Source organism: Nansenia antarctica, assembly GCF_963989245.1.
Source record: "Nansenia antarctica genome assembly, chromosome: 1".
In the NCBI taxonomy this organism is placed as follows: domain Eukaryota; kingdom Metazoa; phylum Chordata; class Actinopteri; order Argentiniformes; family Microstomatidae; genus Nansenia; species Nansenia antarctica.
In genome coordinates, this window is record NC_137674.1 from 105248662 (window position 1) to 105266524 (window position 17863).

Sequence of the window (17863 nt, forward strand, 5' to 3'; positions counted from 1 at the left end):
TCTCTGAAGCATCACGTGCTTTGGGTCAATTGCCGTTCTGAAGCCCTCGGAGCCGGGTGCGCACGTGGGTGACGCTAGAGCCAGCCCTCTCCGGGGTCCCTTTTGTTGAACCATCAAACATAAGCACCTTCCGAGATCCCGAGGGCTTCAGATGAGAAACGGCCACCTTTTTGCGCAAGGAGCAATACCGACCGCATATCGTTCTGCAGCCATGTCGAGATCCTTTTATGTCGACTCTTTGATTATCAAGGACACGGTGCGCCCCGTGCCTCTGAACGAGCACCACCATCCAGGACACGACTTCCTTATCCCCATCAGCATGCACGCGCCCAGTATGATGACAGTCAACGCGCCGTTGTGCCCGTCCAGGAAGAGCGGCACTTTCTGCGTCTGCCCGCTTTGCGTCACGTCCCACATCCACTCTTCTCGCGGCGGCATTCCAATGCTGAAAAGTCCGTACCCGGAGACGCAGTACTGTAACAGGATACCACACGCACACCAACAGACTTCGGCGCTGGCGCACTCAGGACACCCACCTGTCTGCACGCCCACCTACAGCGTCACAGACCCCAGGAGGTACCACTGTCTCTCCATAGGTAAGCAGCAAAATGGGCTATCTCTGTCTACCTGTGTAACATAGTTTAACTAGCTGTCAATTCATAGCAAAACATGTTAAAATGGCTCATACCGCTATACACAAATCAAACGGGATGTTGGAGTAATCACAGTTACGCACGGAAATTACGCGCGGAGAATTCTAGGTTACTATTTGCGTAGAATGCAGTGTTAGTGGGTTTAATTGAACGACAAGGTTTGGCTAAATTGTTCTGTCCTCAACAGGCGCCTCCGAGAGCAGTCACATTCAGAATGGGAAGAGAATGCGCACGGCGTTCACCAGCACGCAACTCCTGGAACTGGAGAGGGAGTTCTCCTCTAATATGTATCTCTCGCGACTCAGAAGAATCGAGATCGCCACGTATCTGAACCTGTCGGAGAAACAGGTTAAAATCTGGTTTCAGAACCGCAGGGTGAAGCACAAGAAGGAGGGCAAGGGCACCCAGAGGAGCGGGCACGGCGGTTGCAAGTGCGCCAGCGGCCACACGGACTACCCGCGGTCAGAGGACGAGGAGTCCCTGTCACCCGCCTCCGCGTTGGAGGAGAAGGAGATCTCGCCAATCTGACGGGCATCGTCACTAACTACGGACTAGCATTCCACGACTGGCACTTAGTGTAGGCAACTGTGTTTCAACATGGATTCCGCCACTTCAGACGAACTCAGGGCCGTAAAATGCTTGAGAAGAAGTATGGGAATATTGCTGATTTGCCACTGGTTTAACTGTGTATTGTAGGGCTGCGTAATTTAATGTTTACTGTTATGAGAACAAATTGTGAATAATGTTTCCAAACTGTCATTTAAAAAATTCAACAAAAAAAAACACTCTGGAACATACATGTGGTGTGTAATCCTCCCAAGGGTTCAAACCAACGTCAAAGTTTCATCTCCTCAGTAGTTGTCATACAATGCTTGGTACAGTATCTTCCTCTGCTTAAAGATCAATATTTATCAGTGCGGCTATGACGGCCGTTCATCCAATCTGTTTGATATCTGAGATCCCTCCAAGTGAACATGTGTCTGCAGACTATTAAAATATGTATATTTGTATTTATTCTAATAAAACATTGCTGAATTAGAGTTATTGTTGCTGATTTTCTTTATAGTGTCCTGCATCTGTCTTGGAATTAGCCTCCATACGTGTGAGGATGAGGATTGGTCAAGTCGTATCCCAATGCCTGTTAATACGAAGGGAAGCAGTCACATCACCAGACAGGTGTCCTTGATAGCGCTGGGGATTCATGGAGGCCCAGCAATGATTTACAAAACTTGACATTTTCCGTTTGTTTTGAAGACGGGAGCTGGCAGTGCCAGTGGCCATCCCACGGGGAGGTGCGCCTGCTCGGGTTACCCGCGGCATTGTGTCCCTCTCTGTGGAGGTGACAGGCTGATAAAGGGGCCAGCGGGCCTGGGCGGAATTGGTCTCTTAATTAAGTCGCCTACACTGTCACATAGAAAACTTACAGCTCACTGCTGTCTTTAGTTAATTATTCCCTCTCTCTCTCTCTCTCTCTCTCTCTCTCTCTCTCTCTCTCTCTCTCTCTCTCTCTCTCTCTCTCTCTCTCTCTCTCTCTCTCTCTCTCTCTCTCTCTCTCTCTCTCTCTGTTTTTCTGCTCTTCGTAACTTGTAATGAAAGGACTTATTTAAATACGATAGATAAATCATTTAACACAACTAGGTTTTGCCTATATAGTGTATTATTATTATTATTATTATATATAATATGATATATATTGTTATTATTATTAATAATACGTATAATAATAATAGTAGTAGCAGCAGCAGTAGTAGTAATAATAATAATAATAATAATAATAACCTTTATTTGTATAGCACTTTTCCTGCAAACGTTGCAGCTCAAAGTGCTCCAATCATTAAATAATCATAATTTAATTATTTAGTCATTTAAAGGTGGGTTTTAGTAGTAGTAGTAGTAGTAGTAGTAGTAGTAGTAGTAGTAGTAGTAGTAGTAGTAGTAGTAGTAGTAGTAGTAGTAGTAGTACCTATAGTAGTTTTATTCTATAATTATAGCCAGACCATGCACACTACATTAAAACAGAGGAGGCTAGCATGAAAGTGTGGGTCTACATATCTTATTTTCTCCTGTCCAGACCACAAAGGGCTCGCCGATTAAGCCTCTGTACCAAGGCAATAGTCTACAATCGTCCGTGTTATGTCCGCTTTTGTAGAGGTTTTGGTTATCCAAAAGGAGTTTAATTGCAGTTTCAGTCCCACGTTAGCTGATTATGCTGCAATTGCTTCGAAACCACGGAAAAGGGATATATAGAACTGGGCAAAGGCTTTGACAGGTTGGATTGTCCTGTCTTGGGACTCGCATTTAGCCTAGACCCCCGACGGCTGTGGGTTCTGAGGGCTTTGAAGAGACAGCTACAGGGTTCCTCCGAGGCGAGAGAACGATTTAGTCACTGTTTCATTAAGCACTATTTGAACCTTTCAACTTATGGTAAATTGAGGGGGCATGCTGAAAATGGGAGGATTACGTAGGAGGGGCGATAGCAAATTAGCTAACGGTTAATTTAACTCGTTTCTGTCGTTTGGGATACATTCCTAATTGAGAGGGGAAGCAGGTGAAGTTTTGGTCCCACGCAGACCCATTCAGAGTGGGAATAAATGGTCTCTTTTCACATCCCGCTGGTGATCATATATTATTGAGGGAAAGCCATCTAATGAATATATATTGAAGTTCCTATTAATCGAATTAGAGTTCACCCCTCGCAGGTGTGAGAGTGAAAGACCACCGCACATTAAAACCGATTAACAATGGAGTTAACTGCCGTTTTGGGAATGTCTCCCCCCTTTCAGACCGACGGGGCCTGACCTCGAACTGTCAGTCCTCTACAGGCCGAAGCTCATTTGGAGTGCATTATACCGTCAGGCCATGGTACGACTATGAGACTAAGTAAATATAAAGAAAATAAAACACCCCTGCATGTGTTGGCTATAGTCTGTTGCATAGCCTGTTACAAGTGCTATAGGCCTACTCTTTTAACCCTAGAATATTCCGTGTGCCATGGTATTCACAAATGCACATGACCGTGTCATGATGTAGACCTATCGTATCGTCATCCAACAACTATTGTGGAATGTCAAATTGAGACTTGCTACTATAGTCCTACTCGTGATGAGGGGAAATGAAGTCTACTCCAACACAATAGCGACCAAAACCAGCCATTCTAAAAGACGATAGAATGACTATTGAAATGTGGCAATTACGCATGACAAAGGACAATTAATAATACTGCTTTTCATCAGTCTGCAGCTGCTGTCTCGTGTGAAGATATAGGAGCAAACTCAAGTGTCGTCAGTGCCTAAAAAAAAAAAGGTTGTGTCTTTGCCAGGCAGAGAGCTCCTCTCCGGCCATGAATCTGCAAGTCCAATTTCGGCCCTATACGACCCGCCTCTTATCTGAGTCTTTGGACTTTGAGGACTTTGAGGACGCATGACTCATCTGGGTCTGCGTCGAGGCATGGGTTCAGGAGTGTCCGGTGTGGGACTTGTTTAAAAAAAATGATGGAACTGTGAATTGTGGACACGTGTCCCATCAATGCTGTCTTTGGTGACTTCATCTAGAGGGAACCCGGTCACCACACAATATGTGCCATGAGCTTTTGTCATGCTCCTCAGAATAGGCCCTTTCAAAAGTGTCAACCACTTTAAAATCAATTCTTTTGTTGCGTTAGAGCGTGCCTCTTAAATCATCAACTGCATTTAGTGGCTAAATTAATAATGAATAGCTCTGCAAAAGAGTGGACAATATACTGAATATATCGTTTTTCTTCTCCACAGCTTACTTTGCACAACTCAAAAATGAGAATACAACCAATTAAGATGATAAAACAGACTATTGATATATAGAATATTAGTAGCCTACAATGTAGAACATTAATTCGTGAAAAGCCATTTTCTAGGTCTACCAAACACTGAGTTGTCATGGGCATGTCTTGGTCAATATTATATCAGGCAAAAAAAAAGAAAAAAAAGAACACATAGGCGGTCGATGTATGTTTGTGTGTGTGTGTGTGTGTGTGTGTGTGTGTGTGTGTGTGTGTGTGTGTGTGTTTAAGAACAGCATTACTAATCCCTGCCCTATTACATGTGTTCATGATTGCTCCATAAAAGGAGCCGGTCGCTTTTTATCAGCTAACTCCGTCGTGCTGAATGACAGCTTTACATATGTACAAAGAAAATCAATTATACACCCCTTTGATTACGAAGGGTGGTTAAACACGGACTGATTCTCTTACTCAATGTAGGCTACGCACAATGCGTGACACTGTTGAAAGGAATTATTACATGCAGGTTAGTATACTAGCATAATGAAAAACGAAGCTAGGTTGCATATATTTTTTTGTTTGTTTGTTTGTAATTATAGGCATAACATATCCATCTTAAAACGTTGGTTAAGATAACCTGTACATTAATGTCTCTGTTTTAACTTGTAACTGAGCAAACTTTACACCAACGCAAACTCAGCCTGGCCCATAGCCAATAATTCGTTTTGTATCAGCGGGTCACATGATTAGTGCCACAGGTGCACAGTCAGGCAGGTAGGTAGGTAGGTATAGGTAGTGGCCTCACTTTGGATACATTGCAGGGACGCATGGACGCATTACAAATGCTTTTGTCGGGTACATTTATGGAGACTTCAGATATTTACCAACAACAACCACAGTCTCCAGACGACTATAACCTGCCCTCCTGCCGCTACTCCACAGACCAGGTACGGATTCTCCTGCCCCCTTGTACCTCTGCTGATAACCGGAGCAAGGGGAATTTGATCCTGCCCTTTGATCTACCGCCATGCCAATACTCGACCCCTAGTCAGACACAAGATAACGACTGCTTACCGGACCGGGGCTGTGTAACGGATCACTACCGGCCGGGGCAGAGCCGAGAGGAGGGGGAATCCACATCAGGGCAGGCGCCGTTCCCCTGGATGAGGAGCTCCAGAGTCCATCCGTGTCAGTCACCTCACGGTTAGTAGTAAGATGTTTCGTTATGTGGTTTATGATCACTCTAAATGTTTAATGTTTCAAACTGCATATCAGCCGATATATAGGCTACATGACATGCTATTATATTCTAATGACAGTTAAACAAGTGTGAAATTAACGAGACGAGAGCAAATCAGGTGGCCTCAGATTGCAAAGAAGGGTCATCTAAGCATAACCTTATGAATGAAAATACACAACACTACATATCAGATGATACACTCTTTAAACAATGGATATCTTTCTTCTGCTTTTTCATGTTTTCATTATTAAAGGTGATTGTTACTCTCAGCAGCCGGACGAGCACAAGCGGAACCGTACGGCCTATAGCCGGGCCCAGCTGCTGGAGCTGGAGAAGGAGTTCCTCTTTAACAAGTACATCTCTAGGCCGCGCAGGTACGAGCTGGCTACCACGCTCAACCTCACAGAGAGACATATCAAAATATGGTTCCAAAACCGGCGGATGAAGTGGAAAAAAGAGGAATCGAAAGACAAAAAAACAAGAAAGCCATCCGATCCCGAACGGGAGCCCTCAACCAAGGACTAGCATTGATCACGTTATTATTCTTTTTTTATTTTTTAAATTGGATGACTTTGCACTATATTATACATACACACATGATAGATATGATAAATTGGATGACTTTGCACTATATTATACATACACACCTGATAGATGGTCTAGGTGGGTTAAAGGCGAATGCCTTATTATTCAATTTCATTAGGATATAACATGTGAATTTGCGAGATTTTGAATCATTCATCTAATGAGCACTTCTCAAATAATATGTGGACTTTTTACATGTAGGCTGTAGGATGAGTGTACCACCCATTGTAATTGTAATTATTTCTTGTTCACCGGGGCCTAGGTATTAATAGAGCTTTACCGTAGCCTAATCTAAAATATTGCCTCGGCCTCAGAGTGCAATCTTGTCTGAATAAAAAGACATGGCGTTTTCATGTCCATTGTAAGCCTAATCACAATTGTCCGCCTCCTTGAACTTGAATCAACTGTCATTCCTTGCGTCTCAATCTAAACGTTCATGATAGGCCTATAGCGCATGGGAAAATACATTTATTGAATTAATTGACTGGTTCAATGGTATGAATGAGTTATAGTTACCTTTAGCCTATTTGTAGGATATACAATGGTCTATAACTTGCCTTCTATATTACATATCGCATGCACAGCATAGCAGCCAACTTCATTTAGCCGTGGCCTTTGGTTTCAAGTAAGGTCTGTCATAAGGGCGTAAAACACCTGTGATTTTTAGACAAATGATTGATTAGTGGTTTAAGATATGGTTTCCTTTTTCGATTGTATGCCAACGTTTATAGAATTTCAAGATAACAAAAACCTTTTCAAATTGAGGGACAATGCACATTGCAGGGGCAGTGTCGACATGGCTCCGTGTATCTCGGAGAAAATTACCAGTAGCTACAAGTATGACTTTTGCCCCCCAAGTTTGATCAAACAAATGATGTCACTCCTGTCACCTACGTTGGTGGCAAATCCAGGTCTCCCAGCAACACACATCAACAGAAATCAACAAAACCGTTAACGTTTGGCTTTACAGGGCTTAAATCTACCACCTTTTTTGGTAATTTGTTTGTTGTTGTTTTAAGTTGCTTTCATGTACCCGAGGCATCGTGTCATAAGGTTGTTGTAACCTATGATAGATTCAGCAGGCCTATCAGAGGGCTTATGAATTCATTCATAAATATGAATAATTTGAATATTACTGGTTCACTCTGGTTAGGTCTATGTCCAAACATTTTGAGAAAAATACACATTTATTTCAGAGAAATGTATAGCTTAACTAGGCACGAACGTGCACGAACATTTGCCTGTTGTTAGAATATGAAGATAAGGGCATGTATGTTTGCATGGAAGTGGAACAGCCTGCACCTTAATGTGGGCGGGACATGATAAGATAGCCCAGTCAGCAGGGCACCATTCAGCACGCTGGACAGCTCTAGGGGGGGGAGACTCCTAGACTGGACCACAGGACACGTACCCAGACACACAGGAGTGTGTGTGTGTGTGTGTGTGTGTGTGTGTGTGTGTGTGTGTGTGTGGATCTCTGGATGAGACACTGATGGCTAGCTGCTAGAAACAGCAGTCGATTCATTGACCATGTGCAATAGTAACAACCGTATCAAATATTGCGGTGAGGTCATAAACATAGTTTGGTTGAGTGTGGTCATATTTCTGTGGCGATTAGCCTACCATTAGAGCCGTCTAACTTCAACTGACTCAGCAATATTTTCAGGAGATTCAAAGAATGAAATAGGCTAATCCTTGGTTGTGAATATGACCTCTAAAAGCTGCAATGATATTAACTGTTTTACCGTATCATATAACCAAACCAACGAGGACCTTAAAGTTGCAACGTTTGCAGGAAAAGTGCTATACAAATAAAAAAGTTATTATTAAACGATTGTTGTTCTCAGACATTGTAAACAAATTAGGGCTCTAGCTTCAAACAAGCATGAACAACTAAATGTGCTATTATGAAATGCCACAAGAGGTAAGCACATAAGATATGTCTAACCATGCGTTAAGCAGTGTGAAAATGTGTTTGCTTCCCCCCCCCCACTTGGTATGGATAAATAGGCTACACTAATGTGGGGCTTTAACATATAGCCTACGCTATAATTCGGATCAAATTATATAAAATCGCCTTTTAGACGCGAATTTCCGATCATTATTCAGCCATTAGAGGCAACACAGAGACATAGCCTATGTAATAGTTTATACATTACTATTCGTATTGTGGAGTTTCTATAGAAGCTCTTATATATGACACATTATTTGTGTTAATACGGTATTACAGAAGCCTTAGGGACGTGGAATGTGTCGGCTCTCCTGGCAGCACTCTAATGTCCTCGTCATGCTGCTGGAATTAGTCACTCACCGGTCTGGAAAAAGCCCTGTCAGTGGGGCCTAAACAATGGACCAAAAGCCCCCCGTTTAAACCCAAGATATCTGAACGCCCCCTTGTGGATACTTGCTTCATTATGGTAGGCCTAATCCAGTCTGCCGTGGCCAAACACCGTGTCTGTATGGATATTCGCTCATCCTCTATTCACACTGGCTTTTGCGGATTCCGTCTCTCTCTCTTTCTCTCTCTATCTCTCTTCTTTCGCTCTTTCTTTCTTTATCTATCCGTATGTGTGTGTGTGTGTGTGTGTGAGAGAGAGAGAGAGAGAGAGAGAGGGAGAGAGGGAGGGAGGGAGAGAGGGAGAGAGGGAGAGAGAGAGAGGGAGAGAGGGAGGGAGAGAGAAGGAGAGAGAGAGAGAGAGAGGGAGGGAGAGAGAGGGAGAGAGAGAGAGAGAGGGAGAGAGGGAGGGAGAGAGAAGGAGAGAGAGAGAGAGAGAGAGAGAGAGAGGGAGAGAGAGAGAGGGAGAGAGGGAGGGAGAGAGAAGGAGAGAGAGAGAGAGAGAGAGAGAGAGAGAGAGAGAGAGACGACTGTTGACGCACTAAACTGTCCCTCTGGATTGCGCCACAGTGGACACTCCTCTCTGTTTATGAGTGCGGAATGTTGAATAAACAGCCAAATTGAATCATATCATATCATATCATAAAAACGCGTTTACATGTTGACAAGAACCATCGTGATAGAAATTAGTTGACACGAGGACACGTGAACAGTCGGTCAAGAGGGGAACGTTTGAATAGCCTTAAACAGAGTTTGAGTCAAACGTTTAGCAAAACTGCAGAGGGACTAACGTTTATTAGAGGCCGCAAGAAGGGCCGAACCTTTGGCCGAGAGTTCTTAATGCTCAAAGATTCACTTAGATTTTGGATCTTAAAAAAAAAAAGCCACAAATAAGAACCTCCTCGACCCGTTTGAGGCACTAAAAATGTGACTCCTTTGTTTGGAGAACAAGGGACACTGTTCTTTTGCGCGTTTCGACTGAGGGAGCATGTGGAAGTCATTGCGCCGAGCGGCTGTGGAGATGTGTGTTTCTCTGAGAGGCACCGCTGCGGGGCGGGCACCGCTGGATGTGCCGCTCAGAGAGTTGCGGCTGGGGGGTTGGGGCTCGGACAGCCCCGGGGGGCTCCGCTCCTTGAACACCGGCCTGACTCCGCGTCGCTGAGCGCAGGGAGATAGGTAATTCATAATAATGACCCATTATCCTGGTCTGGGTTAACCTATGGACAGCCTCAGGGGGAAGGGGGCTGGGGGGTCACATTGTAGTCAACAACAAAAGCATGAGTGTGCCAACCAACCAAAACAAAAACACACTTTTTTCACGTATTTGATTTCTTCAAAACATATTGCGCAAAAGAATCAGGATGAATAAACGCAAAAATGACATGTCGTTCCCTCTTGCATAGTTGTACTGAATCCAGCTGGATGGTAGAGATGTGTTTAATGGTATTGGAGCGCCCTCTATGTGTGTCTGGGCTGGGATTCACCTCCATGTTTGTTGGTCAGCCATTCTATTATCCTCCATCTGCACCGTTGTAAGATTGCATGTATGTAGGCTGCATTGCCTACCTGTGAGCACATATCAGTCAGCTCTGTGGCTTCAAAAAAATAAAAAAATAAAAATTCTCATGAAACAAGATGTGTTATGTTGTTGTTGTTGTCATGTTGTTATTTGTGTAATGTCTGGTCAGATGTGATGCACCTCAGCACAACGCTGACATTGTTTGTCTTAAAACACGAACATTCCTGTATATTTTTTTTAATGTAAACGGCCCACTTAACTGGTTCCTGCACTTTGGAAAACATTTGTGAAATGTCCCCCTTTTTTCCCTGCAGAGCAAAGAAATCTGACTCTCACATCGTCTCATTGAGAAAATCATGGGACTCTTACTTTGAAAGGCACACCCCAGAGCTGGAGGGGAGGAGAGGGGGGTCATTTCCTGAGAGTTATTTACTTTGAGCCAGATTATTACTTTCTTGGGAAGGATGGACTGTAACATTGAATCAATTACAGGTCGCTGTAGCTCGAGCGCATTTCTGCAGCGGCCGTGGACACAGACGGAGGGCGCATAATGCTGCTCTGAGGACTACCCCAGCCACAGTACTAGGTGCCTGCCTCCCCATATGCTGGCTGTCCCAGTGAAGGACCACTTCTGAGAGGATCTAACCCCAGCTACACCACCAGGACCCTGGCTACAGCGGAGCGTTTAATGCTCCTGGATCTATTCACACTGGGATTTCTATAACCAAAGAGGCATAATCCAAAGGAATAAAAACAGGTATTGTATTTGACATGAATAATCTCATTTTGAGTCGATCATAATCCCATTTTTCTCATTTTCCCAAACTTTTGAAAACGATTGTTTTCTCAAGGTTTTGATGAGGAATTCATGGGGCGAATTCAAACCGATTAACTTAAAATGTAATTGGTCGTTCTTATAAATGCATATAGGCTGATATCTTTTTATAGTCTAATTTAGCCTATAAAAAAAATCATTCACTGGATCCATCGCATTTTTGGGGGGCATTCATTTCGCGACGAGGAAACGTTTCAACACACGTTTGGACACTTTCGAAGATGCATACTTTGCAGGCTGCACTGTGCATTAGCCTACATTTTTGGACGGAATTCCGTTTTTCATGCAACATATGGTCTCACCTCCGGATGCAGGGCAAAAGCGGAGGGATGTCGCTGACTTGGCTGGATAAAAGCGCTCAGATTCGGCCTCACAGCTGGAGGTGTCACCTCAAGGACTAAGGATCCATTGTGGGATGCTGCCCTGGCATTTAATGGGAAACACATTGGAAATTGGATTTCAAGTTGTTTTCGTTCCCGTGCGCGGAATGTGTGGAATTATGGCTGACAGAGATGGGACGCGGGCTGAATCCGAATGGAATTACAAGGGAACAGTGATTCTAACACGACCAAAAAGCCGAGTAATAGTAGGCTAAATAACCCTTTTCGTGGTTGGATGTACTTTCAGTGCTTCAGAAATTTGATCTTGCACATAAATTGAATGCCCACAAATATGCCACCAATGGGCAATTGGGGCAATAAACGACAATTAATTGGGTCAAAGCAGCACAAACATATCTAAGATTACCACAAGATATGAATTATGCGCTGCACAAATAGCCTATAACGGTAAAACGAGATAATTTAATTTATCTTAGGCCTAAATAAAACTTGCTGCCCGACTTTTGGACATGTTTCAGTGTAATTGCTGCCTGTCAGTCTCTTCATTTCGCAATGCTATCTTTAGACTCGCCCGATTCTCCCTTCGCTATATTCCCATGAAAATCAATTTGGCACATGTGGGATTGAATTGACGAGTTTTATGTGTGGAGGACAGTTTGCTGAAACAACCCACTGTCAGCTGTTGCTCGAAAGCGTCAGGACCAGCAGAACGGCGCGTTTGCTCACACATTTGTCCGGAGTGTGTTGGTGGGGGGCGAGGGAGGAGGCGAGGGGGGCGTCTAGCGAAGCCACTAACAAAATTACTTTGAAACAACGAGGGTGCGCAAATGTGTCAAAGCGGATTATGTGTCCACAGGATTCCCATGCAAATGTTTGCTGTGCAGAGTATTTCAAGTGGGGTCGCTTCATTACTACAGTCTCTCGCAAAGCCCGGGTTTGCCAGGGATAATTAGCCCGTCTCGGATGAGCCAGAGTGGGCGAACACAAGCTGCTCTCCACGCTCCTCCAGACTTGAGCCTTCTGTTTTGTCAGCATTGGATATGAAAAAAAGAAAAGAAAAATGTATCAGACAATTACATTTTACTGGATGAATTAGGCTAATAGGCCTATGGATTTTAATTGATGAACATAATACAGATAAGGACATTTACATTTAATTCTGATTTCTGATTCTGATTTTAAATACCTAGGCTATATGATTTAAAATAGGTTACAGGTCACACGTTCATCTTAAATGATGACGGTTAAAATTGACAAAAGAAACGACTTTTGAGTTTTTCATAATGCAGAAAGTGCAAAAATTCTCGCTGCAGTTTCTGATTGTGCGGTGAAGGAATCCAGCGTCCGAACATAACAGGGTCCAGACGAGCAGACAGACAGACACACAGACAGACAGACACACAGGCAGACAGACAGACAAGCAGAGAGAGATAACAGCCAGACCAGTGAATGCCTGTCGGCCAAAGGTCCGTGACCAACAGCGATTACACCCAGATGATGAACAACTTGGTTTTGCCTATAGTTGCTAAGCTTAGGTTATAGCCTATTCAAAACCATATGTAGGCTAAATGGTTACATGTTCAGTTCCAGTTTACTGGTAGGCCTATAGACTTATGCAAACAGCTTGATGTATTATCTTAGTCGATCAATGCAATCACATTTTCAATTAATTCAGAGAGAAATCAATCAATCAGAACATAATAATACAGTTTGGTAGAAAAAAATAAACATTGTTCAGAGAAAAATGAGCGGGCAATACACGAACAATTTTGATGTAAGTTGCATAGCATAGGCTATTTCGATGACATGGAAAAAGGCAACAAAGAAACTTTCCTTCTGAAGAAACCTGGAGAAAAAAGTTGCAACCCGATGAGAGAATGTCCGACACGCGATACAGGGCAACATTTGTAGGCCTCTGTCGCCCCCTAGCGGACCTAAAGTCTCAACTCAACTCAAACTCTCCTGGACGCGGACTCGATCACGGTCCAACGTTTTATTAACATCCCGGGAGACCATCATCACTGCTTTAACCTACATGACTCAATGTGTGCTTTCTGATTCACGATCTGATTCACGATAGTTCAAACAAGAGAACAGTCATAGGTTTTAGGCCTACTGGGGATAGTAAAAGATAATATAATGACTTGTAATTGATTAAACTGTAATGTTATCCAAAAGGCGTAGGCTATAGAAAGTGGAGACTTTCTCCTGTTGTTGTTCTTTTGTTGTTGCAATTTTACCAATTTGATTCCTCATCACATCAGGTAGTCCTAGTCCATGTCTGACGAGCCTGTTTCTCTATTTTACAGTTTACCAAACACCCGTCATCATGGATATGATGAAGACATATCTCATCATTGGGGTTGTCTTGTTTGGGGTTCTTTCAGGTAAGTTTGACCCCAAATACCCCAAATACCATAGAATAGCCTAAAACATTTATAAACACGATTTTTAAATAAAGCTCTGCTATTAGCCTATCTGGAGAGGACCACCGTTTTTTTTTATTATCATAAGCTAAATCTGTCCATTGTTTTGTAGCCTATGTGCCTATAGAATATTAAATGTATCAATGGTTATATGTTTTCAGTGACCTGCAAACTGTCGCCACCGACCATCGTATCGAATGATGATGAGTTTATTCTGGAGAAGAATTCAGTGTTCAACATCAGCTGTACCGGTAAAAAGAAGGTCGCTTGGGTGGAACCCCTACCGGACAACACGTTCGTCTATCCTGGATATTACACGGCGACGCTCTTCATCTACAACGCCTCCGGGGCGCACACCAGATATTACACATGCAGATATGAAACCATAGATGCTGAAACAGCCGCCAACCTCGAGGATGAGAATGAGACAGAAATACACGTTTTTGTCCCAGGTAGGGCTTGTTATGATAATGCAGTTCAGTTGATCGGTCAATGTTCGGTCAACATCCGTGTTTGTTTATTTATGATTGATGAATATAGCACTTGATTCTTGAAGAATATTAACTTATCCATGTCTTATCATGAGCTTAGTTCAACTGTCTAACCCCCATCAGAACCCAACCTATAGATGGGTTTACTTCATTGTTGGAAAACAATGTAAATGTTAACAAACATTGTGCAGCTTTAAACATGGTCAAAACTATTATGTTCATCTCATGGATGGTCAGTCCTTGCATCCATAGCACTGTATATGTAATTGAGAGTAGTTAGGCCTAGGCTACACTTTCTCCACCCCATCCCTCTTAGCCAAAACAAGTGGGAGGGACAACATGTTGTTATAGTTTGAATCTCAGATTGCCCATTTAAGCTCTAACAGCCCTCCCTACGCCCTGGACGTAATAATAACATTTTCAATAGAAAATCTCAATTGAATATGCATTTGAGTCTAGGATTAGACAGACTGCATCTGTCTTCAGGAAATACAGCCCTTATTGCAATGAAGTCCGTATAGCAGGCCTGGGTCCGACACAAATACTTATGTCTCAAATATTTGAGCTGCACTCGATTTAGCCCATCGTATGTATTTGATCCACATCTGACCTGTAGTGATCTGATCAAACAAATAACCCCCGTCTTTGCTTTGTCCCTCTAGATCCAGAGCTTCCGTTTGTACCCGAGGTCCCAGAAAACCTGGTCATACCTCTCTTCCCTGAAGGGACCGTCATTCCTTGCAGAGTGTCCGACCCCATGTCGGAGGTCATCCTAAAGAGAGTTCCGAGCGGAGTCGAGGTCTCCGCTCCGTACGAAAACAAAATGGGCTTCATCGCCGAACTCCCGACGGGACAGTACGCCTGTGAGACGACCTCGGCGAACGGCGTGACGACCACCAGCGTCAACTACACGGTGGTGGACACCAACGGTAAACATCCAGAAGATGCTTTTCTTTTCTTTTTTTACGAGAGAAAGTGTTCGGTTTGGTCATTTTGTTTCAAAATCACGTCGGTTTGAAACACTCTCTCGACCATCACCGTAACGACTCGGGGGAGTCCACGAAGCCATCGGCTGAGGGTTAGAAGTGTGTAGGCTGAAGCGGAGGAAAACTAGGTCCAGCTGTGAACACTCTCTCTCGTGACAGTGTTTACCTTGCTGAGAGAGAGACTAGGGTCTGGTGACCTCACCGGTGCGAGAGTGATGACATCATGTCACGAGCGCCCCCAGGGGGGAGATGACATCACTTTTCAAGTTCTCATTATTGCTGTTGCTGTCAGAGACTGTGATGATGATGATGATGATGATGATGATGATGATGATGTTGTTGGCATCAGCCTCCCTCCACTCAGAGAGATGACCTCAGGGTTTGTCTGTGGGGGTCGTTGATCTTTTACGAGTTGATGACTGAGGCCTGCTAGATGACTGTTGTTGTTGTTGACATCCTTTGCTTGGTGGTCTGCAGAAATGAAGGACTTCCATGTGGAGGTGAAGGCCAGCGAGGAGGCTGTGAGGCTGGGGGAACCCTTCAACATCACCTGTGTGGCCCCCACAGGACTGGCCTACCTGCAACAGTGGCTCCACCCCAGGAAACAGGCAAGGACCTCCTCGCCCCCCCCCCTCTCTCTCTCTCTCTCTCTCTCTCTCTCTCTCTCTCTCTCTCTCTCTCTCTCTCTCTCTCTCTCTCTCTCTCTCTTTCTCTCCCCTCTTTCTGAAGATTGGTTTGATTCTCAGACAGGCTTTGTGTGGGATAGAGGAACAGAACTGTATAGAACCTCTGTGGTGCTGCAGCACTGTGTCCATCATCAGGGTAGTCCATCATCAGGGCAGTAGTAGAGCGAAACAGGACATGGTCGTAGGCTAGGCAGGCTAGCAATCGGAAAGGCTGCTGGTTCGATCCCCGCTTCAGGAGGGAGCTGCATGTACCCTTAAGAAAGGCACTTAACCCCTAATTGCTCTATGGCTCACCCTGTGCCTTGAGCAAAAAATACCAAACTCCAACAATTGATTGACAAGTTGATTGCATGGCAAATAAAATATGATTATTATTATGATTATGATGATTATTATTATGAAACAGACACAGTAGTGGTGAGAAAGTTGTTTGTTAGAGTTCAGGACAAATGGCTCGAAGGGAGGGAGGGAGGAAGGAAAGAGGATGTTCAAACGAGAGGGAAGGCAGTAAATCAGTTGACCTCAGTGACCTTGGGATGTGTAGAACAGATATATGCCCCCATTTCTACCTAGCCCCTGTGTGTGTGTGTGTGTGTGTGTGTGTGTGTGTGTGTGTGTGTGTGTGTGTACACGTGTGTGACAGAGCGTTGGGGGAAGAAGAACGCTGATAGTGTTTCCCTCTGGAATGATTGTCTGTTTGTTTGCCTACTTGTGTGTGTGTGTTTGTGTGTGTGTGTGTGTGTGTGTGTATACGTGTGTGACAGAGCGTCTGTTTTAGTGCTGGGATTCCTCTAAAGGCTTGTGTGTGTGTGTGTGTGTGTGTGTGTGTGTGTGTGTGTGTGTGTGTGTGTGTGAGTGCGTGTGTATACGTGTGTGACAGAGCGTCTGTTTTAGTGCTGGGATTCCTCTAAAGGCTTTTCCAGAGACAGTTAGGGGAAGAAGGACACAGCAGTCCTGAGTCCTGGCTTTGGTCTCAGTTGCAATTACAGGCTTTTAAACGGCTCGCAATCCTGATTTATCTCCTGTGGGCCTGCATGTGTTTTAGCCATCAGCCCTAGGACGCAGACACAGCTCACCCTGCAGCTCAAAACCCACAAATGGAATTAAACACTAAACCTGTAAAAAAGGTCAGAAGACAAGCACAGAGACAAGATATTCTATTTCCCGAGACATGGAGAGACGAGAGAACAGACTGTGTGTGGGTGTGTGTGTGTGTTTTCGGCGTGTGCAGCGTGTGCTTTGTGTGTGTGAGTGTGTGTGTGTGTGTGTGTGTGTGTGAGTGTGTGTGTGCTTTGTGCATGTGTGTTTGGTGTGTATGTGTGTGTGTGTGTTTCTATAGTGTGTTCAACATGTCATTCTGCTGCTCCTCTAGGCTGTGGAAGCGGTCCAGACGCGGCAGACTCTCCCTGACAGAGTGGTCTACACCCTCAGCGTCCCCCAGGCCTCCGCCCAGGACAGCGGCCTCTACGAGTGCTCTGTCACCAACCAGGACACCGGAGAGGTCCGGGCCAACCGGGTGGCCGTCACCGTCTTCGGTACCTAAACGAACCCTAACTAACTTCACCAGAAAAAAACCCGTCACCGAAATCATTTTTGTTGGTCAATATTTATTATCCATCGCTTGCACTGTTTTAGATTGACTGTTCTTTTGATACTCTCTTGTGTAATGTTTACTGCTAAAAATATATTTGTTATTTCTTTATGTATAGAATTGCACTTGCTTAATTGAATAATATTTTGCTTGTGTGCGAAATAGTACGGTACTTGAATCAATCTCGTCTTTTTGGTTGAAGTGAGCCTTTATTAAATAGAGTTTCCTTGATTCAGTACAGTGCATTAACATGGTACGAGGGGTCTGTCCTGTGTCTCACTTCAGTAAAAGGACACCTCTGCTTTCATCATCAGGTTTACTGTTTTATGGGATAGGTTCAGCAGATGTGTGCCAGACTTTGACTTCTCCTTCTCTCCTTCTCTCCCTCCCTCCCTCTGTCTGTCTGTCATCCTCTCACTCC

At 44.2% G+C, this 17863-nt stretch overlaps 3 protein-coding genes across 3 annotated transcripts in view; all 3 read left to right on the plus strand.

The window, feature by feature from the left end:
* Window positions 1-211: 211 nt before the first annotated feature.
* Window positions 212-1181, plus strand: gsx2 (GS homeobox 2; the record flags this gene model as incomplete). Its single annotated transcript, XM_080541556.1, has 2 exons — window positions 212-596; window positions 841-1181. 2 exons carry the CDS (start codon window positions 212-214, stop codon window positions 1179-1181), a joined length of 726 nt encoding a protein of 241 aa, XP_080397682.1.
* Window positions 1182-5270: 4089 nt separating this feature from the next.
* LOC308155860 (pancreas/duodenum homeobox protein 1-like) lies at window positions 5271-6172 on the plus strand (the record flags this gene model as incomplete). The annotated part of the gene is made up of 2 exons (XM_080529229.1): window positions 5271-5614; window positions 5908-6172. 2 exons carry the CDS (start codon window positions 5271-5273, stop codon window positions 6170-6172), a joined length of 609 nt encoding a protein of 202 aa, XP_080385355.1.
* A 7419-nt stretch (window positions 6173-13591) lies between these two features.
* The window catches only part of pdgfra (platelet-derived growth factor receptor, alpha polypeptide), a gene marked incomplete at both ends in the record, with an annotated part of 20757 nt that continues 16485 nt past the window's right edge, over window positions 13592-17863 (plus strand). The window contains 5 exons of the mRNA XM_080541487.1: window positions 13592-13649; window positions 13850-14140; window positions 14842-15108; window positions 15643-15773; window positions 17224-17386. Of these exons, the coding sequence (XP_080397613.1) occupies window positions 13592-13649; window positions 13850-14140; window positions 14842-15108; window positions 15643-15773; window positions 17224-17386 (910 nt within the window). The remainder of the gene's footprint in view (window positions 13650-13849; window positions 14141-14841; window positions 15109-15642; window positions 15774-17223; window positions 17387-17863) is intronic.